This window comes from Nyctibius grandis, chromosome 3, assembly GCF_013368605.1.
Source record: "Nyctibius grandis isolate bNycGra1 chromosome 3, bNycGra1.pri, whole genome shotgun sequence".
Taxonomy (NCBI): domain Eukaryota; kingdom Metazoa; phylum Chordata; class Aves; order Nyctibiiformes; family Nyctibiidae; genus Nyctibius; species Nyctibius grandis.
The window spans coordinates 43,419,790-43,442,089 of record NC_090660.1 but is presented as its reverse complement, the minus strand read 5'-3'; the positions used below and the strand labels follow the sequence as shown (position 1 = coordinate 43,442,089).

Sequence of the window (22,300 nt, the reverse complement as noted above, 5' to 3'; positions counted from 1 at the left end):
TAATACAACAGTAAATATATCTAAACAGGATCATCATTTGGTTTGGTAAACTGATATAAATTTCTGATATTTTCTCTTACTCAGGGAAATTACCGCTTCATGAAACTTTTACTGGCTCGTGGAGGAAACTGGATGCAGAAGGACTTAGAGGATATGACACCATTACATTTAACTACACGTCACAAAAGCCCAAAATGTTTAGCTTTGTTGCTAAAACATATGGCACCTGGAGAAGTGGATACCCAGGACAGAAACAAGGTAAAAATACTGCTTATTTTAAGACAACACTCGTAGCAGCTTTAGAAATTGGTGTTACATCAAACAGTTGGGTGTGAAAAATTCAGTCATAACAAACTTTTTCTTAGTCTTCAAAGTAGTGGCTAACACTGGTATTATAATGATCGCCTTTAGAAATTTTAATATTTTCCTGATGATAATAATGTAAGAGTTCATTGCACTGAGTTCATTGACATTCGTGTTGAGAGTACATAGAATAATAGAGGATTCAAAAACCACTGGTTTTAAGGTCTAAGTCTTTCTGTAACATTGTGACCCTTGTTAGAATCTGGATAGCATGTGCTTATCTTGCCTTTCTTCCTTGGAAAACCCCTACATTTAGAATCATTTAATGATTAGAGTTACTAGAAAACTTTGTGCAAAAGGCCTTCAAAGTATTTGTCAATACCAAAGGTGAGTTTTAAAAAAAAAAAAGGAAATTCCTTTGGTGCTGAGCTGAATGCAGGTTTGCTGTTGGCAGACGTCCTTCCTAACATTGGGTGATTGATTTTGCCCTGCATTGGGGCCACTAAAATGGTGATGATGGTGACACAGCTGTCCATAGGTGCTACCTTTTAGAAATGTGTGGCAGGTTAGCTTTGGCCAGCAGCCAAATGCCCACCCAGCCACTCTCTCACTCCCCCTCCTCAACTGGACAGATGGTGAAAATACGTTGAGAAAGCTTATGGGTTGAGATAAAGACAGGAAGATTGCTCACCAGTTACTGTCATGGGCAAAACAGACTCAACTTAAAGAAAATGAGTTTCATTTGTTGCCAATTAAAATAGTTTTGGATGGTGAGAAATGGAGACAAAAATTAGAACAACACCTTCAAACCACACACTGCCTCCTTTTTTTTCCTGGCTCAGCTTTACTCCTTCACTTCCACTGCTTCACTTCCTTCCACAAGGATGGTCCAAGGGTAAAAATATCCATAGACTAAATCTGTCTGGTCAACTGTCCTTTTTTCTGTATCTCTGTAAGTAAAAATGGACAGTTTTTAGAGTCTTCTAGTCATACAGGACTTTCTGGCCTAGGATAGAATGTGATGCCGTTTCGCAAGAAAATTTTCTAACAGGGACAATAAAACGTATCAAGTTGTTTATTATTATTGTTATTATTATCATAGAATGGACCAATTGGCAGCAGAAGGTGTGCTATCAATGCAAATGCACTGTTGCTTCCATGAGTGCATCACTTAGTGAGAGGGATGTGATGATGAAGTTGATGATTGACATTCTGGCATGAGACTTTGATTTGAAGCAGAGCACCAGTTAGTCACTTTGACATTTGTTTTGTGAAACTGCAGACTTCCTTGGGAGAAAATGTAATGTTAACATCTTTAGAGCTTTACATTACTATCTTCTTAGAATAAAGTCCTTCAGACTAATTTTCTGCATCTGTAGTCACAACAGTTGCTTGAAAGGCCAGGAAATCTCCAGGTGACTCTCCAGGTGTATGATATGCATGACAGTGCATATACTGTCATGAGTTGTCTGATGTCCCTTTGCAAAGTCAAGTCATGCTCTACCACATCAATAAAATTACGAGCCTGCTTCGGGAGCACACTGACTTCTAAAAGCCTCAGGAAATAATCTACTAATGTTTGTTTAAAAGGACTATCATTAAAATGACCAGCCAGAAGAGGTGATGGATCTTAGAAGGGAAGTGGTGCCGTTCTGATTTACTATTACTCTTTACACAGAGAGGACTGCCAGTCCACAGTAATAGCACACTAACCCATTTTAAAAGAAGGAATAGTTATTTGGCATATAGTAACTATTATTTTGAGGTGCTTGGATTAGTGTGGTTCTTAAGTTTGGGTGCTTAGCAATGCTTGATTTAAAACTGATGTGAAATGGTTGCTTCCATTAGCATTAATAGCAGGGTATGAGGAGGCACAGGACTTTCACACAGTCCTGACAGACATTCTAGGTAAAAGATTTCTTGTGTGTCCACGTAGGTTTTGAACAAAACACATACATCCCTCTTGGAACACTTGTTGCATGTGAGAGATGATTACATTGCCTTTAGTAGATAGATTTCTAGTAATTATTGCAGACCTGTTAAGCTGGGAATATCTGCTTCAAATTTCATGTGGTTGAACAGTTTGTGTATCCTGAAATCTGAAAGAGACTTCTTTCAAAGAATCCAGAGATACGAATATTCCCTAAGCCCAATTTTTTCCCCAAGGATATAGTAGCAAAAAGTGAGACACTGGGAAAGCAGATAGCAAAAGGAAGACCAAAAACCAGTTACGTAACTACCATTGGCCAGGTAGGCATGGTATGGAATACAACTGGAACTGTCACGATGATGAAGGCTTTTTAAGCATTGAGCACGAAGGTCTCCTTCCTACAGTTTGTAAGTGATCTTGGAACTGGTGCAAACACTCTCTCCACCAGGCACTAATCTACCACTGATTCAAATGTGAGTGCCCTGATCAAGGGTATTTAGATTGGCTGATAGCCAACATACAAGCTGGGCAAGGCTGGTCTTAGTGGAAATCATCATTCCATATCTCATGTAGTGGTGTTTCGTTCTACCACAAGAGGACATAGTAAGGGAAGGGGACTGGACTTCCTAGTGGTGTTACTGCTTAAACTCTGAAATCCTTTTCTGATTTTATCATCTAGGAAGCAGGATGAGACAGCTGCAAGGCCAGTTTCCAACAAGTGAATCTTCTGTCCCCTCCGGACAATGGAATTGAACCAGCTTGTGCCCTAGCAATCAGCTGTTTGCCTTCCAGCATATTCAAACATGTATCATGGAAACCCTGGCTATAATTACAGCAGTCATTCTGGAGAGGCTATGCTGACTTTCTCACCATGTTAATTAATTAACAAAGGTGTATGGAAACCAGCCAAAACCTTTTAGGAATCTTGCCTGCTGTTTAGCAGATTTCCAAGGCAGTATTAAAGCATTGCCAGATTTCCCACAAAAAGTAGAGCACTTTTATTCCAGTTCATGTCATGTGTAGTCACAGTAGCAAAGATGGAATTCAGGTTGATGAAAGGCTGTCTCAGGGACAGAGTCCAACAAGTTTGACCTCGTTGGGCACATAGCTTATTCATTTCCCTTACTGCAATTATGAGCATCAGGATTGTCAAATATAATTCCTGAACATGAGACAGAACAACTGCCTTTTACATCTACTTCCATGTAGGCAACTGACTGAAAAGCAGGTCGTAGGTGAGAGAAGCCAGTAAACCAAGACTACATTGGCCTCCTGGTAAGCAAAAATTTTTGCTTTCATTGCAACTGTCAGTCTCTAGGGATACTGGTCAGTTCCACTTAAGAAATAACATTTGTTAACTTATTGCAAATTTCTACTGCTGGAAGTTTTTTCAATTCAAATCCCAGCAGGCTGTGGTGGTTTGAACATGCTTTATGGTGCTAGGCGGTATGTCGTTGTATGTAGTGTCAGTTATCAGACCTTTCCTTGCAGCCCCTCCAGTTATGTCTTAGAATGAGCTCTTCAAGTGAACTACCAAGTAGACAAAAAGGTTGTGCTATCATATTATGTTACCACAGTACTAAACTAACAGCTTAAAGCAACGAACAAAAAACAGTCTCCTTTCTCCTTTTTGCCTTCCTCCTTTACAGAGACATTAAGGATACGATACTGAACTCATACATTCCATCTTACTGTTCAAGGATGTTAATCCAGGATATTGTAGGCTTATAGACAAATGTCCTACAGCAGTTATTTTGCTCTATTTTCAAATCAAAGTGCCATGTAGTATTTTGCAGGGGTGAGGAGGGAAGAGAGATGGGAAATAAAATTCATTCTTACAGCCTTCTGCTACTTGACAGTTGGGAGAGATGTGACTGATAAATACTTGTTAATATACCAACGTTTTACTATTTAAAAAACCCTCACATATTGGTTTTCTTATGTAATCATGAACATCGATAATACCTGTAAAAAGGCCACTGGCAGTCAGGAATTGGCAATAGGAGCATGGATTGTCTTTTGATGTTTTATTGGACTGCCATGGGTCGGTGAGCATTAGATTCAGTAATATTCAACCTCAGAATTCTGAGTGATCAAAGACAGTGCAGAAAGTCAAAACCTTTCTTCAAGATGGATCCAAGTTCAGTGTTGGTATTCAGTGCCATCTTCCTCTAGTGGAGAGTAATCTTGTTATACGCTTCTCATCAATTTGTGTTATTCCAAGAGATTTCCACATTTAAGAGGGACCAAAGTAATCACTGCAGTTATTCTATAGTGCAGCTCCGGTGCTGAGGCCTGCTTCAGACGATCATTCTGACTTGGACATGATTGCTTAATACCAAGCTCAGTTATTTTCTCCAGGTCTGAAATTGCTGCATCTGATGGCATTGCCTTGTTGTCTGGCTAAGTAGCGTGGACAGTATTCTCCTGCCATAGTCCAAGAAATCCTCACATGAAGCAATTAGTCTTCTACCAGAAATACTTATATTCCAAGCATAAGGGCTTCTCAGTGTGGGTCTCATGTAAGATGATGTAGCTTAGACCTAATTCAGACCTCAATAGCAAAGATGTGTGAGTATCTACTCTTAGGCAGATGGGCCGCTGGTTCACTTTTATTTAAAGCCTGTCTTCCAGTGATTTTGAGTTTTCACCCACCCTAGGTACATGTATTCCACTTTCTGTTAGTCCTCTTTATTGAAGTGTAACAAAAGATTGCTCATTTACTCATTGTTTAAAGCTAGTTTTACCTGTGGTCCCTCCCCTCTGCTCAGCACTGGTGGCACCACAAATGGAATGCTGTGTGTACTTCTGAGTTCTCCAGTACAGTAAGGGCGTAGACATACTGAAGCACGTCCAGTGGGGAGCCACACAGATGAATAACAGACTAGAGCATCTGACACCAAGGAGGGTCTGAGAGACCTGCAAAGGTTTAGCCTGAAGAACAGAGTTCAGGGGTGATTTTACCAATGTGTATAAGTACCTGATGGGAAGCAGTAAAGATGGAGCCAGACTCTTCTGAGTGGTCTCCAGTGAACAGACAAGAAGCAATGGGCACAAGTTGAAATGTAATAAATTATGTTTAAACCTGAGAAAATATTTTTTTACTGTGAGGGAGGTAAAACACTGTAACAAGATTGTCCAGAGAGGTTGTTGAGTCTCTGTCTGTAGAGAGAACTCAAAATCTGACTGGACAGCGTCCTGATCAACCTGTTCTAGTTGACCCTGCTTTGAGCAGAAGAGTTGGACTAGGTCATCTCTTTCATTATGTGAAGATATAGTTAAATCATATTTCAGGTTCTAACCAACTTTAATTTTCATCTTATGTTAATTTTTCAACGTGTTTGTAAAACTTGAATATTGTGTTCCAGCAAACTGCATTGCATTGGAGTGCCTACTACAATAACCCAGAGCATGTGAAACTTCTCATAAAACATGATTCAAATATTGGAATCCCTGATACTGAAGGAAAAATCCCGCTTCACTGGGCAGCTAACAACAAGGACCCTAGTGCAATTCACACAGTGAAATGTATTCTGGTAAGAAAATCTATTGTATATATAACACTTTCTGTATTTATTACTTTGCTCTGACAGAAATATTTTTCGTTCTCTTGAAATTTTTCATTTTAGTCCACTGACTCTTTGAGAATGAAATAATTTGCTTTTCCTAATATCCAGAATTTTGCAGGAAATTATCTTAAATGTTTTTGCTCTCTTGAAAGGGGTTTCTTCTGAGTTCTGTGGGTGAATATCTTTGCTCTAACTCACGGACTGTGTATATTGTCTTAATTAGTTTGATGTGTGTAACTATTCATTTAGGTGGTAAGGGAGGGAGGAAGGCGTTGCAAGTTCTCCTAGTTAAAATGGCCAGTCATATTACTCATCTCAGTTGCATCTTGCACACTGATTTCTTTGTTGCGTGTCTTTTCTTCATTATTTGAAAGTTTATTTCTAGTTAACTGTACTGAAAAGTCTAATGTAATTTGGTCTTTCAAGTCAGAATTCTGGGAAATACTTGATCAATTATCAACCAGCCCATGATTAGTTTATTGAGAGACTTTCCAAATATTTTTCTGTACAGATTTAATAATTTTTCCATGATAGCATATTTTCTCTTTCTGCAGTATTTCAGTTTCGTTTTCTGCACTGACAGTTACAATGAGTACAATGAAATCATATGCTCAGCTTGATTTTTACCTTGATTTTTATTCTGTGGAAATCTCTGAACTTCACTAACATGGAAAGGTACAGAAGTCTCAATTGAATTTTTCTGTCATATTACAACAATCTCACCAGATCTTTGTCTTTCAAAGGTCTTTCAGAACTAGACACATATTGATTGCAAGCTAACTACAATGACTTCTATGTCTGTTTGCCTGATTAGCTTGCAAGTTGAGAACTTATGTGTGGCATACGAAAATTTGCTTTGCTTTTCTCCAGATCACATTGATAATCTTACAGTTACTGATACTTTAACTATAAAAATAGATTTTGAGAAGTTTCCAGTGTTAAATTAATGTGATTTTGTTTCTGTATTACTTCTATTTATTCAAGATACTTGTAATTTGGACTCGGTTGCAAAATAATTTGTCGCAACCAAAATTTTGTCACAAAGTTTTACTTTGTGTATACCATCTACTTTTCTGCCACACTAGAGAAATACATTTCCTGAAAAGCATGTAAGGATTGCTGTATTCAAATACAGACTTTTCAAATGCTAGATAGTCAAGGTAGATGTTTTTAAAAGCTATGATGGTAAAGGTCAAGGTAAAAGCTTTTAAAAGCAGCCTAACACTCACACAGCCACTTGCTCGCTCCCGTCTCGTGAGACTGGGAGAAAATAGAAGGAAGGCAAGAAAACTCGTGGATGAAGATAATGGTAGTTTAGTATGGAAAGCAAAAGCTGCATGCAAAAAAGGGAATTTATTCACTACTTCCCATCAGTAGGCAAATGTTAGCCGCTCCCAGGAAAGTGGAAAAAGAGCTTCAGCATGTGTAATTGTTGCTTGGGAAGACAAATGGTGTAGCCATGAGCATCCCCCCTGCCTCCTCCTTTCCCTGAGCTTTGTTTGCTGAGCATGATGTTATATGGTATGGAATATTGCTTGGATCAGTTTGGGTCAGCTGTCCCAGCTGTGCCCCTTCCCAAGCTCTTGCCCACTCCCTGCCCGCTCACTGAGGGGAACAGGGGAGCAGGACAGGGCAGAGCATGAAAAAGAGAAATCCTTGATGCTGCTCAGTAATAGCCAAAGCATTGGTGTGTTATCAACAGTTTTAATCACAAATACAAAGCCCAGCACCATACCTGCTGTTGCGAGGAAAATTACCTCTGTCCTAGCCAGATGCGCTACAAAAGGTCAAAAATACCTGTCTCCTTACTGAAGATGTTCTCAAAGATTCTCTTTAGGTAATATAGAATCATGATCATGTCCAGGTGTTTTAGTTCTTTTTTTTTCCTCTGACAGTTAAAAGAGTGTATTCTTGATTCCATCTAGTCTTTTTCATGCATCAACTAGATTGTTTATATTCCAAATAGTTATACCTATATATGCTTATTGATGAAGTGAGATAATAAGAAGTTTAAATGAAAAAGTAATTTAGCTTACAGAATATGCTGTAAAAGTTGATGATACAGAAGCATTGTTACTAGGTAAGCCATCTGTTGACTGAATCTGTTGTTGAATATAAATACCTTTTTTTGGTGGTGGTGGTGCCTCTGAGTTTAATCCTTTAGCAAGATCTTGTCTTGTTTCCAAACTTGTCTTGATAGACATCTGCCTAGCAGAGCTCACAATCTTCCCCTCCTTTCTTAGCTACTTTTTGCCATATTACCCAGTTCCAGATCTATTGCCCAAGCATCACCTTCAATTCTCATTCCTCTCGAGGTCTTTACATCCAGGTTGACTTTATAGTTTTTCACATTCTTTCTGCATGTTATTTCTATTGTACGTACCCATACAGTTAAAATTTCTGTCATCATCTGTCTTAACTTGCGTAATTACATTTCTGAGTTCACAAGAATATTGTCTTGTAGTGATAGCAGTGCAAAAGGCCTATGACTCTGTGTCACTGTTGCCTCTCCATTTTTTTAATCATATCCAGTACAAACCATTTGTTATTGCTTTCATGATAGAGTGCTATAAGCTGTAACCTATGTGCCATTGCTCAGATAGCAGACAGATATTGATATGTACCGCTGGTCATTCTGCATTGGCAGCCTTTGTTGCCTGCTGACTGAGTTATGAAAAACAACACTGCTGTTGTTTCTCTCATGTTATCTTTAACACTATGGAAGAAATCCCCAGAAAATTATTTTTCTCTAGTGTCCTACTCAGAATTCTCCAGTGCTGCTTTACAAAACTTGACAAAAGTTAAGCTGCTGGTTTTATTGAGTCCACGGGTCTATGATACTGAAAACTAACTGTCTTGTTTTTTCCGTGCTCTGCCATCTGGATGTGTTCATTTGTTGTCTCCTGTTTATAATTTCATAAAATTAAAGGTCATCTTTCTGTTCAATGTTTGTATAGGACTTAGCCCATTGGGATTTTCAAAATAAACAATAATTAAAAGAACTCAACTGAATGCTGAAGGTTGGGTTTGCAGGGGTGACAGTTATGCACAAGTTTGATATATCTGATATTGAAATCCGTGAAATATAGTGAAAATGGAACTCATGACGTATTTAGAAAGTAAGCATGTGAAACTAATCTGGAGATCCTCTCATGGTCAACTTCCTTTTCCACCTTTCCAGATTCAGCAGTGCTTGGTTACATGAAAAATGTTGGGAAGATTTAAGGAGAAAAGAACAGAATAAGGTTCCATTAATATGATGGAAGCAACTGCTTAGTTCTCTCTGTCTATTTTGTATCTCTTATCTTTATTTTTCATGGTAAGAGACATGACATCTATTTATACAACACTTTCCATTATTGTCTACAATTCCATTGTTCTAATTGCTGCAAAAAAATGCGTAGCTTCTGTTTCTTCTGTGTACTGTGCTTAAAATACTAATATAGCATGACAGTTTAATTATAGCTAGTTTTACACCAAAACCACTTAAAATCCAAAGAAATTATACTCTTGAATGTAGGCAGAAAGAGGCCTAGAAAATTTTAGTTTAAGTGGCCAAAAATTTAAAAACACATGAGTACTTTTAGACTAGAATATAATTAGTGGCTTTGTCGTTAAAAGATTCTTTACCATTTTGCAAAAGTAACACTTTTGATTATGGGGATATGTTCTGGGGAACATCAGTGACTTTGAGCCAGGAGTTTTAGGAGTCATTTATTTAATATGTTGTTGTGCTTTTAGAAGGCTTGAGAATTAGCTTTCCAGATTACATCAATGAATTATAGGTAAAGTGAAGAAGCATTTGTTTTCTTGTTTGTCCTTTTTGTTCAATCAGGTTTTCCTCTGGCAGAGTTAGAATTTCAGTAATAACTTCTGTGCATGTCGTCATTCATGTTTAGTCATTCTTAAAAGTGATTCTCATAAAGATCACTTCTGAATTTTTGCAGTGGGCTCTATACTCCCCCTGCTGAGCTCTTTGAACAGGCAGAAAGTAAGCATATTGTCAGTTAGCTTTCTCTTGAGAATTATTAAAGCTAGGGAAGAACATAAAACTCCACTTTTCACTGTAATGGCTCAGATAAATGCTTTTGAATGCTTATTAAAGGAAGTGTTATTCATGCTTTGATTATTGTGGTTTGTGCGTCTAACAATGTTAACTTTGGATTTTTAGTTAAGAGATGCACATTTATCAATTTTTTATGTTTTTAGTAGATTATCTGTTATTGTACTAGTGGCTAGATATAGCAATGAACTACAGTATGTTTGAAGTATGTTAATTTTTTTATCTAGCAAAACATGGCTAACACTACTGATATCTAAAACTGATGCAGTTTTTTTATATGTGAGACAGGCAACTTAATTAGTGTTTACATACAGTAGGCGAAGTATGTTAATGTTTAACTTTAGAAAACCTATATTAATCAAATATCAGGAGGTTTAAGTTGACACTTAGAAAGTAAGACAGTAAGAAACAAAGAATCAGGGCATTGCGGAGTTGAGGTTACTACTGCAGTATTAATTTAGCCAGATTGCACTTAGCAAATATGGTTAAATATAACTCTAAATGTATTCATTTCTTTATTTATTAAGTAGAACATACAGAATGTACAACCTTGGTCAACTGATAGTTGGATAGAAGCCATAACTCTGGAATTTCCGACTTCTGCTTCTTGATTTATCATTCTCAATGTTAGATGTTCGTTTTCTATGTAATAGTTACTGCATTTCAAATAATATAAAACCAAGTGATTTTATGGCCTGTTTGTGTACCTAGTGAAGTCAATAGGAAAAATTGCTATTAGTTTAGTGAGAAAAGGATCAGGAACTTGCTTTAACTTTTAACAGGCTGCACTGATCACAATCTCTCCTTCCTCTTTCATGAGTATATTGTAAGATATAGTGTAGCTCTGTATTTTCAGGAGGATTGTTTTTCTCAGTTATCATGGGTTAAAATCCACTCTAGTGTTGGAAGTTAAAAATCTCAGGACTGCATTCCCTTTTTCTTTTGCACAGTGTTCCCATTACTTCAGTGAGTTGTAAATTGTTGGAGATAGAACAGCAGATTTACTCGCTATAGTTTATTTAAGCTCTTGTTTTGACATTCTGCTTCAGCTCTAGATGTTTGGTGTCCTGCATCCCAAGTTTCTGTTGTTTTATTGTTTACCATTTTCTTTATAGATACCTCTTTCTTCAGGAAAATGAAGTTTAAAGTTTGTATTTCATAGGCCTTTATGATATTTGCCATTTGGAGATCTCTGCAACACTAAGATGATGTTCATTTGTACCTGTTCTGTTCTTTTGCCTGAGAAGGAAAGTCATGAAGAGAAATCTGTCTAGAAAAAAGTTGATGAGAGAGGAAATTGTCATAATACGAAACTGTATAGCTAGGGGCCTTATGTGAAAGTAATTTAGCATGTTTTTTAAGAAAATGTGATGAAAAGTCAAGTTATATCTATTAATGCCTATGTTATGACTAATTACGATACTTGAAAAGATTTTTTTAATTCAAAATTAAGCCCATTACAAGTAGATGCATTCATTAGAAGTACTTTCTAACTTACTTCTATCCTGTCAGCTAGAGACCTTGATGTCTCCTTTAGAAATACTCTGATAGTCATGTGGTTTTAAAATGCTAGAAAAGTGTTATAATGAAAGCCATAACATTAACTTGTGCAAAAAGGGGAGTTTCCTAGGAGAAAAATATGAAGATATATGTGTCACGTGCAACTTAGAAAATCAAGTAAGAAGATCTAGTTATTTTCCCAAGAGCCTGAGTTAGTCTTTTAAAGATCTGTGTGTGGAGCCACTTGCACAACAGACTGGTAAAACTACAGGGTATGTACCAAAAATCGGGTCTTGTACAATAATTAAGTAAGTACAAAAAAAAAATTCCATGAGAAATACTTGAAAATAGCCTATACTGTAACAGAAGTATTTGATCGTAGAGCTATATTCTACTAAACAAGGACAATTATTATAAGACTCAAAAAAAAAAAATCTGTAAAGAGCATACACTTTTTCTCTTCAACTTAAATAGTTTTTAATTCTGTATTTATTTTTTTTTAAAGGAAGCTGCACCTACAGAATCTCTGCTTAACTGGCAAGACTATGAAGGACGAACTCCCCTTCATTTTGCTGTTGCTGATGGGAATGTTGCAGTTGTTGATGTCCTGACCTCCTACGAAGGCTGCAATGTGACATCTTACGACAACTTGTTTCGAACTCCCCTTCACTGGGCAGCCTTACTTGGTAAACTGGACAAAGCTGAAGTCATTTAATAATTAATTGACTGTGGTGTTCAAACTTTGTCTCTGTTTTTTATTTAATTCCACCCTGGGATTATGCTAACTCATCTCTTAGAACAATAATAGTTTCTGCTAGACCAGGATTAGAAGTTTGTGTGTAGACTGGATTTTTTTTAGCTTCAGATTCTCCAAAGCATTGTAAAATGCATTACTTCAGCAGGCTATATGTGCTCACAATTTAAGAACAATTAGAACATAGTGAGATGTTCTTGCATATGTAGCTTTGTTCATAGGTTAAAAAAACCCTGGTACTCTAGAGCAGTGGTGTCTGAAGTGGGGTGTGCACACCCCAGTGTGTATGCAAGACAATCCATTGGGGTGCATGAAGAAAATATCAGAATTTCTGTTTATATTTGTTTTTTATCTGAAAAAATAAGTAAACTTTACTAATATTTAATATACAGATTGATGCTAGCACCCTCACTTGGTCCATATGTAAGATGGTCACATAGGGCTTGTGACATGCCTGAGGGAGGTGAGTGCTCCGCAACATGGAGGGGTTGACAGTGGTATCATCACTCATTTGTTCACTTTCAGCTTATTGTGATGTATTGCAGTTTACGTGTGCCCAGTTAAGTGGATTTATGGATTATATTATCTAATCTAGTTTCTACTAAACTACTGCTCACAAAACGGACAAGTGACTTAAAAAGATTCCCGCAAAGAAACCACAGATAATCTAATAATGCCAGCACAAGTGAACAACAAGAAAATGGCAGAATTGACACTTCTCCTACTCCTAGTACAAGCTCTTCATCAGACACATTATGACAATCTAATCAGATTTGACAAGAAGTTTTATGCAGATAAAGTTTTTTTCTGTTCAGATTGCTACCCTGAGACTCAGACGCTCTGTAAATTGTTACCTTGCATATGTGAGTTCTGCAGTTTGGTTATACAGGTTACAAAAAGGAATCTTTGCAAAATGGGTAAAAACCTGATTAAATAGTCTAAATACAGGGAAACGCAAGTCATAAAATGACAGGCACAAAAATAATATGATTGAGAAAATTGATCTATTTTCCATTCTGCTATATGCAGGAGGAAAAAATAAACACCAGGTACTGGATAAAAAGAAAGAATCTTCAAACACTCTCTCTCTGCTTTTAACAGGCTTCATCTCCATGGCCCTTTGGGACACTGCAGACAAGGAATGCCAATAAAAGAATCAGATTGCTTACTGGAGCGAGTTACTGCAACTCTAGTGACAATATACATGTAGTCTGATTATGTTTATTTAAAAAAAAAAAAAAGAGTGTTCTCAGATTTGCATTTGTATTCAAGTAGGGATATTGAATTTTTACAGAGACATTGTGAAACATTTTAAGTGTCATAGGATCGGTCTGCCAAAGAAATATTCATTATCACCCGGTTCTGTCCAAGAAGCAAAATTTATCGTGTTTTGAAATTGATTGTATTTAAGGGGGAAGTTTTGTCTGTTGGAAAAATGGATTGTCTAATCAATGTGGAATAAAGGGGGAAGATGTGCCAAGACCTCCAGAACCCTTTGTGAACTTGATGAGGTCTCTAGGTGGCATATGCCCATGGGGAACTTCTGATTGGTAAACCATGATTAATTTTTAGGGTCCTTTTTTTAAGTTAGATATGAGATGCTGTGTGTAGATCTCAAAGAGTCTAAAATGTTATTAAATGGGTTAACAGTAGGAGGTTTTAAGTAGTGCATGGATACAGCCACAAATACTCTGTTAAAGGTGGTGGGTTGCATCTTCAGGCATTGTTGCTGCTGTTACCTTTTCTTTTGTGTAGATAAAAGTCTCAGCCAAGTTACATCTGTTCGAAATAAAAGTACTACAGAAATGACAGTTCTTGACCTCAAGAACTGAGTTTTAATGTTTACATTAATGTCCAAGTGGGATCCACCTATGCACCAGTTTATTTACTCTTGCACCCAATACAAAATTTTTTTCAGCTCCCTCAAGCCTTCTTTCTCATAGATAATTTAGGTAGCCCTCCTGTCCTGATTACAGAGTTCAGTTACCCTTTTTTTAGTTGTATGTCCTGAAAGTTCAGGCAACTTTTTTTCCCAGGATCAGTACTCCTATGTTTTTCCTGCTAGGATTGCACTCAGAACCAACTTCTTCCAGTGCACCTCAATTCACTTGTAGTCTTGAGATGGGAAGAGCATAGCAACATTACATCTCTTCTTTTTAGTGTTTTTCTGGTAGGAAGGGACATAATGTGTGATGTTCTGGGTCCAGGCTTGTCTTAACATCTGAAAGGAAAGAGGAGCCTTCCTGTACACCCTAAAGCCCCTAGAAAAAATAATCCCCACATAGCTGTTCATCCTTTTTGACCCAAGTTGAACACTTTCTCTCATTTCTGGTACTGGTATACATATCAAGTCTGAAAGTGCCGTTCCACAAAAGAAGGCTTGCCTAGTCCTCCATCTCTTAGGTTTTTAAAAGCTACAGACCACAACTGTTACACAGCTTAATTCTGTAGTTGTTGGTGGTTTCACTGCTAGTAGAAAGTTTTACCTACTTTTTTTCATTTATTCTAAAGTAATTCAAGTCAACTGTGCAAAAGTAACAAGCTGCAAAATTGTTTTCCCCACACGCAAGAGAGTGGGAGATTTCTCCTGTCAATTCAAAGTATTTTTACGTGATTTATGCCTTACAGTATCTCTTAAAATACCGAATCTTTAAGATATCCTGTGAGCTGCATATGCCTACAAAAGAAAGCATATGAAAGGATCAGTTGACTTTAGTGGCAATATATACTATATTGTGTCTTTGTTTTCCTGTCTGAAGTGTATATAAAGTTTACTCATCCCCCCAAAATGTGATTTTAATCTAAAAACATTCTAATCTGTTTTGATTAGAATGGAGATGTCTGTGTCAGTTTGGTTTTTTGCAGATATGGCAGCTGGTAGTAGCCTAGCCTCCAGATTCTGCTATACATCTTCAGTTTAAATTTTGATTGAATAAAACTTAAGTAAAGAATTTACACAATTTCTGTAAAACAGTGTGATGTAGGATGAATTTGTCAATGTTGTTTTAGCCTACCTTTTAATGTAGATGGACAAATGCTCATCGTCATCAGTCTATGCTCACTTTACTGCTTCTGACTGCCCTCTGACTCATATGTAGCATATCAGCTGAATTATCAGAAGCTTTTTCTGGAAATATTCAGTTCATTCATTGCAATGTTAATATCGCAGTTGTCTGACCAGCTACTGCTGGTTTCTTTGTTTAGGGAAATGCTCTAGTGATTTATTTAAAAAAAAATAGAAAATCTTTCCACATGATCCTACTTGTAGGTCATTCTGATTCACAGATGCCCCTCAAAAATGAGGATACAGAGTGTGGAACTGGAACACTATTGGGAAGAAGGTGCATGCCAGGCTTAATAGTTCAAATATCAAGTCTTACGTTTCTCTCTTATGTTTAGACTATAATGGCTACAACACAAACACACAATTATTTATTGAAGTCTGTTCATTTTATTCTGTTTTTTTTTATAGGTAAGTGTTTAACTTTAGGATTTGATACATATCTGGTTTTATTATATTATTTTTCTTAGGTCATGCACAGATTGTCCATCTCTTACTAGAAAGAAATAAGTTTGGAACTATCCCATCTGATAGTCAAGGTGCAACACCCCTACATTACGCAGCGCAGAGCAACTTTGCTGTGAGTAGCACATACGCTAAATGTGAAGTAAATATATGTTGCTGAAATATTTATAATGTAACAAAGTGTTTAAGTTGTTTTTAAAATCATATAAACACAGCGTTGTCTGCAGAAGTTTAATTCAGACTTTTCTGATGTTATCTGATGTAAATGTAATTAATTTCAAACTATTAAAAGTAGATTTTAAAAAACTAGATTGCTGTACAAAGAAAGGCCCTTTAATCTATATATGTTTGCATCAGGACACACAATTGTCATTAGGATACTTCAACAGAAAGCAGAATGGCACCTACTATTTTACAGTGCTTTCGCTTTTTAAGGTTCATTATAGCAAAATCTAAGAGCTATAAGGTGTCTAGAGTAAGATCACCTGTATGAGTATTTGCATAGCTGCTTCAGTACCAGCCAAACCAGTTTCTGCCTTCAAGAAGGTGATTAACTTATTAATATTTGCTATAATGAATGAGCTGTTGTCTCAAAAAGCATGGCTAAAGAGTGAGTACATTTTGTCACAATTCTCCATGAACACTATATTTTTAAAAGTTTTTAAAAGTTTTTAATATTTTAAAAATATTTTTTAAATTCAGACAACAAAGAAAATTGGTTTCTCAGACAGCCTAATTCTTATATTTTGGTAGAATAGGTAATTTTTTTCCAGAGCAAAATCAGGTACGGTAGAGCTAAGTATAAAACTCAGCAGTTTAATGATTGCTGGTCATAGATGTTATTATTGAAGTAGTTCTCAAGCACTGAAACTTAAGGAGGCTTTTTTCGTGCTGCTCTCTCTCATAGTTCAATTATGCCATGCATAGTAAGCTGAGAGCTGCCATCTAAGTTTTCTTCAGTTGTATTATTCATAACCTCCTTTTACAAAAAAGGTTATTTAGTGCCTAATTAATGTAGTTAGGTAGCGTATATTGCAGCATTTTCTTAACAGGGATACTAATTTGAGTCTTTCTTGCCTACCCACATGTTAATATTCATAAAACAAGTAAAATTCAAGTTAACAAATGCAGAAGTACTATTGAAAGAGGGAACTGACCAATGTATATTAATACCACAGCTGTCACCTTCTGTTTCCTTGTGAGAGTGACTTTTGGGGTTTTGGTGGGGATTTTTGGAGGTGGTCTTAGAAGACCATACAGATATTTTTTAAATTCAGTCTCTCATTAGAGTATATCTCTGTGTATAATTTACACCTTTTTAGAGAATCTGTTAGTGATGCTGATTATTGTCCATTATGTGGTATGTACAGCTTGGGTTTGACTCACATGCCTAAAATATTTATGTTGTAAAAGCCTTTCTTTCTAGTTTGAGTCAGACTCATGGGAAAGATATAATGTTTTTATTTACAATCTGGTGATTATCTCCACACGCTTTTATCTTTTTTTTCTTTTCTATATTGATACATTCCTACAAAATGATTTTTCATACTGGCTTGCTTTCTCTGGGCTTGCCTCAGTTGCATGAAACATCATTATGTTGCTGCCTTTTGATCCTACCAGCCAGCCAAACTATGATATCGTTTAGGTTTTTATGGGGAAATAGAGTAGATGATGGAATCAGACGTTCTTTGTAATCTTGTGTACTTACAATGAATGTACTGTTTCCCATCTTACATGAAGAATCAAACAGGAGAGTCTCATTCAGATCTGCAAGCCTCTTTTCACTGGTGGTGTATCAAAGAGTCCCTGTTTATGCAGGCCTAAAGTGTGTCTGGAGCTTCTCTCTTTTTTACAACTTCTTGTTCTTCTGTTCAGTCTGCCGAAGTTTGGGTAGGCATGGTATGCTTCTCAGCTAAAATGCGATGTTTCTTAGTCCCTAACAACAAAGTTTGTTCTTTTGTTTTTATTATAAATATTTGTGTTGCTTTCAGTTTTACATAACTCAATATCTTGTTCTTTGCTCTGTTTTTCTGTGGGTTAATTACTCTAATATGACATTTTTGTTTTTTAAAGACTGAAGAGACTTAGCCGTGAAGAATTTGTTCTCTAAGACTAACATCCCCACTTATTATAGAAGGAAAAGTTCTAGAAGAAGAGAAGTTACCTAATATAACCACCCAGATAGGTTGTCTGAAATTTAGATGGCTGATGTATCCTGCAGTAGGTCCAAATAAACATCCTTTTTAGATTTTTGACCTTCATGTGTGAAGGCAGATGCTCTATTAGTATTGATTTTAGTATGCAGAATGCAGGACTAAATATATTTTTTTTCCTGAATTTTTCCAGAGGTGTCAAAGGTAATGTACTTCCTTTTCACTTACTTACATAGATTGATCTTGTAAACGAAATGTGGATACCCCGTCTTATTTTTGAATATTCAAAAATAATATTTAGTATTTTTCAGACTTTCTTGATAGCACAGAATGAAATGATCCAAGTTTACTTCTCTCCTTTACTGTTGTTTTTCAGCTTTATCATTTTTTATTTTGTTTTCTCCACTTTTTTTAATAGAGATAAAATACATGTGATTTTTCATGACAAAATACATGTAGAATTAAACTGATTGATACGTCTATTTCCCGATTTCTTAACCATCCTGTTCTAATTTAATTTCATTTTGTTTTCAAGTTGTGATAGCTTCATTTTGGAAAATAACTCTTATAGCACTATGGGATTTTCTTTCCCCCATTAAAAACTCTAGAAAAAGAGAGTGGTTGAAAGAAACGTTGCTTTGCTAAAACTTAATGGAAAAATAAAATTACTTATTTATGTTTGGTGAATGTGTGCCTTAGTATTGAAAAGGTCCAGTCTTCATACTGCTTTTCACTTTGCAGGGTTTCAAGCAGTGCAGAGTACTGGTGGGGTGCTGAGTTGCTGGCCTAATGAGTAGCTGTTTGTGTCTGAGGTGTAGTGGTGGTCAGTGTGAGTACACAAAGCTATAAACACATGCTGGTTTGTGTGGAAGGCTTAATGCTTCCATGCTCTATTTCTGGCTGGACCTTTTTACAATAAACTGGTAGTTCAGATATGGACCCAAATTTATGAAGCTGTTATGATCTTAGGTCACATTAACATTAGGTAAATGAGAAATTTCCTATTTCTTTAGAGGGATGAAATAATAAGTAGTAGTTAAAAAAAATCCAAACTAATCAATAGGACTTAGGCATTTAAACACCTTTGTCATATATAAGCATTTGATTCCTTATAGCCAAGGAATTCTCATTCTACCCAGAACAGTGATAGATCTGGTTTTGGGTCACACAAGGAAAGGATAAAATAGTGTTAATACTAAAATATAAACATAAAATAAAATAAAATAAAATAAAATAAAATAAAATAAAATAAAATAAAATAAAATAATGAAACCCACTTTTTTCAGTTTCTGCTGTTAAATACACAGCCTTTCTAAGGCATTAGGTAGAAAAGGGAAAATCTTGCCCTAATTCTTTTTCCTGAAGTAGTGTTTTCCTCTCCCTTCCTTTCCTGTGTGGCTTATTAAGAATTTAGCAGCAGGTTAAACAAGTGGACTTGTTTGATGAGAGATTAACACAAATGCAGCATTTGAAGAAATAATTATTCTTGCTTTGATTTAAATAGAGATTTTTAGTGTAACAGTTACAGTGGAAAGCCTGGACTCAGGTGTAAAGATTTTTCTTAATCTTTTTTGATTTATAATATTGTGATAATTAGTAATCTGTTTATATTATTAAATATTAGGAAATATGTCTTATGTTGCCCCAAAAGTCCTTTTTTTTTGAATATTCAAATTATTAGAGTTTAGCAAACTAAAATATTTGCATGTGCAGTCATATTTAGAATTGGAGCAAAAAATATGTCAGGAGAATATTTTGAAGGACCATTATTTTAGCATCCTAGTATTACAGTAATATTTTGATAAGCCAATAATAGTTTTCCCATTGCTTTCTTCACAGTGACTGCAGTGTCTTTTACTTCCTTATGATGAACGCATGATGTTTGACACTAAAAAGAAAAAAGTGTGAAATAAATGACAGTGTTAAACTCATAGTTAACATTGACGAGGAAAAGGGCATGGTAGAAAACGTAGTGCTCTTGTTGAGCTCTTACTCTGTATAAACATAAAAAGGAAAAATGAAGCTTTGATTTGCTCCATAAACAGCTAAATGATACACAATAGTTTCTTGTTGTTACAGATTCCTTTTAATGTTAATTTCAATAGTATGTCTTTTCAGGAAACAGTTGAAGTATTTTTGAAACATCCTTCTGTCAAAGATGACTCAGATCTTGAAGGAAGAACATCCTTCATGTGGGCAGCTGGCAAAGGCAGTGATGATGTCATTAGGACTATGCTGACCTTAAAATTGGATATTGATATCAATATAACAGACAAATACGCTGGCACAGGTAAGATGCTTTACAGTAAAGAGCCACTGGATGTTTCCAGTTAGTGTGATTTCCACCAAATAAAAAACATTGTTAGAAGCTATATTAATCTTTTCCTGGATGTGTACCTTAATCCTGAAAATATTTCTGCATTAGTTTAATTATGTGTGGGAGTTGCTTCTTTGCCTTGTTGTGGGAAAGAAACAAATCTTTTCTGCACAGATTGGACCAGCTGATCTGAGACATAGCAAGAAGAAGAAATGTGCTGCTACGCTGCTATGTAGTTAGATCTGTAATCCTGGGTAAGGAAGAGCTGTTCTGTATTTTGAAGAATAAAATGAAATATAATTGCATAAATAGCCCTCCCTGGAAATGCATGTTAAAAAAATGTATTTGTCAGTAAATAAATACTTTAAAACAATATAAAGCAAACTCACCAGTGAAGTGGCTAAGTTATCATGAAAATCATAAGTACCATAGTTATTTGTAAAGATAGTGTAATAAAGAGCTATTAGAGCTATTGCACTTCTGTTGTCCAAACAAGAGGTTAAACTTGATAACCCCCAAGTTTATCATCCTATTATCTGCCTGAAACAAAAGTATGCAACACAGTGTTTCAGAATTCAAGCAGAGAAGTAATGAAATTCAAAATTTCCTATAGCAACTATGAATTTCTGTCCTTTAATGAAAAATTGTAAGAATTTGTGGTAGAAATATTGTATCTATGTTGTACTTTCAACAAAAATAGAAGTAACAGTTCTGATAGAGAGACAGGTGTTGAAGGTTGTAGGTATTCAACAGTGTTGGAAATACAGGTAAAGGCAGTGGAGCCGGATAGTGTGCTGATGACATCTGAATAAAAAAAGAGGATAATGTGGATATATTGGGCATAAATTGGAAGGGTTTTGTAGCAGGGGGGTGCAGGGGTGAGCCGTGTGGGAAGAGGTCATGAACTACCCTGTGCCAGTCAGAGCCAGGTCACAAATTTAGAAGGTAAGTGCAAAAACGTATACCTATGTATAAGTAGTAAAACGACAGCCAAGCTGATAGTCAGAGCACACACCTGTGAATAATACAGTAGAGGGCATTTCTACTGAAAAGAAAACTATGTTGTTTTAAACAAACAAGAATGTATATTGCAATATTTGTTTATATAAATTTTAATATATTTGTTTTAAAGTATACTCAAGCATTATCTTTTGGCTGCACACACACACAAGCTAACATAAGCTGCGTGCTTAAATTTAGGGAACTTGATCTATCCCAACCAAGAAACAAAGATATGAGTTTAACAGCTTTTCTCTTTTCAGATCACACTTTGAGTTACATACGAATGATAAATGCAGTGTCAGGGTTGTGTGGTTCAGGATTTGAAGGATAGGATGTATGAATATTACTTTCATAATAAAAAATTGAAATTTTTATTTCCTTTGGCTGTATGGGGGTTCTTTACACAAAAACCCCAAATACAGTTACCATAAAATTCTATTTAAATATCTAAATTCTTGCTTTCCTTACAAACTAACATACTAAAAAAATCAGTCTTTCCAAGTTATGCCAGTTTGTAATTTTTGAGTTTAAGAAATAGTGCAACAAATAACATCTCAGTCTTTGTGTTTGATGACTTTACGAACTACATACTCTACAATTTTAGCCTTGTTTCATCTTTTATCACTCATTTATATTTGCTCCTTCCTGACAGTTCCTTTTTAAGTACCTCACAGTATTTGTTTCAGACCTTAAGGTGCAGTAATGTTGTAGTCACTGTGCAAACCTCCTTATAAAGGGTTTTCTTCTTTGCAGACGGTAATCATATACTGTGTTTCTGAAATTGCTCGGATGTGGATTTCATGCTTGAATAATTCAGGTGGTTGGGTTTATTATCTTTCAGTCTCAAACTTTTCATAGCAGTGATGTGTGCTATGATTAAAAGGTGTGTGATCACCTTTTAATCTTGATTTTTGTTGTAGGGCTTTTAATCCAAGGAAATGAATGGTTTTCCATTTATTTGAAACTGCCATTGTGTAGAACAAACTAATAGTCTTAAAGTGGGGAACTATGCTATTTGTCGCTTGCTGTCGAGCAATCCAAATTTTTGGAGCAATCCAAATCCATTGTGCAAGCATGGACAGTAGCATGGGCTTTATTATAGTGAGCTGTAAGCCTAAAAGGAAGCCCACCACTAAATCACTCTCTGATTTCAGACCTGCGTTTTTTTCCGAAGGTTCTTAAT

At 36.0% G+C, this 22,300-nt stretch overlaps 1 protein-coding gene across 3 annotated transcripts in view; it reads left to right on the top strand.

Moving 5' to 3' along the window:
• The window catches only part of INVS (inversin), a 100,343-nt gene that overhangs the window by 43,439 nt on the left and 34,604 nt on the right, over positions 1-22,300 (top strand). For all 3 annotated transcript variants that reach the window (XM_068396127.1, XM_068396128.1, XM_068396129.1), the window contains exons 4-8: positions 85-258; positions 5,602-5,769; positions 11,871-12,051; positions 15,651-15,760; positions 19,917-20,088. In XM_068396127.1, coding sequence (XP_068252228.1) covers positions 85-258; positions 5,602-5,769; positions 11,871-12,051; positions 15,651-15,760; positions 19,917-20,088 — 805 coding nt within the window. The remainder of the gene's footprint in view (positions 1-84; positions 259-5,601; positions 5,770-11,870; positions 12,052-15,650; positions 15,761-19,916; positions 20,089-22,300) is intronic.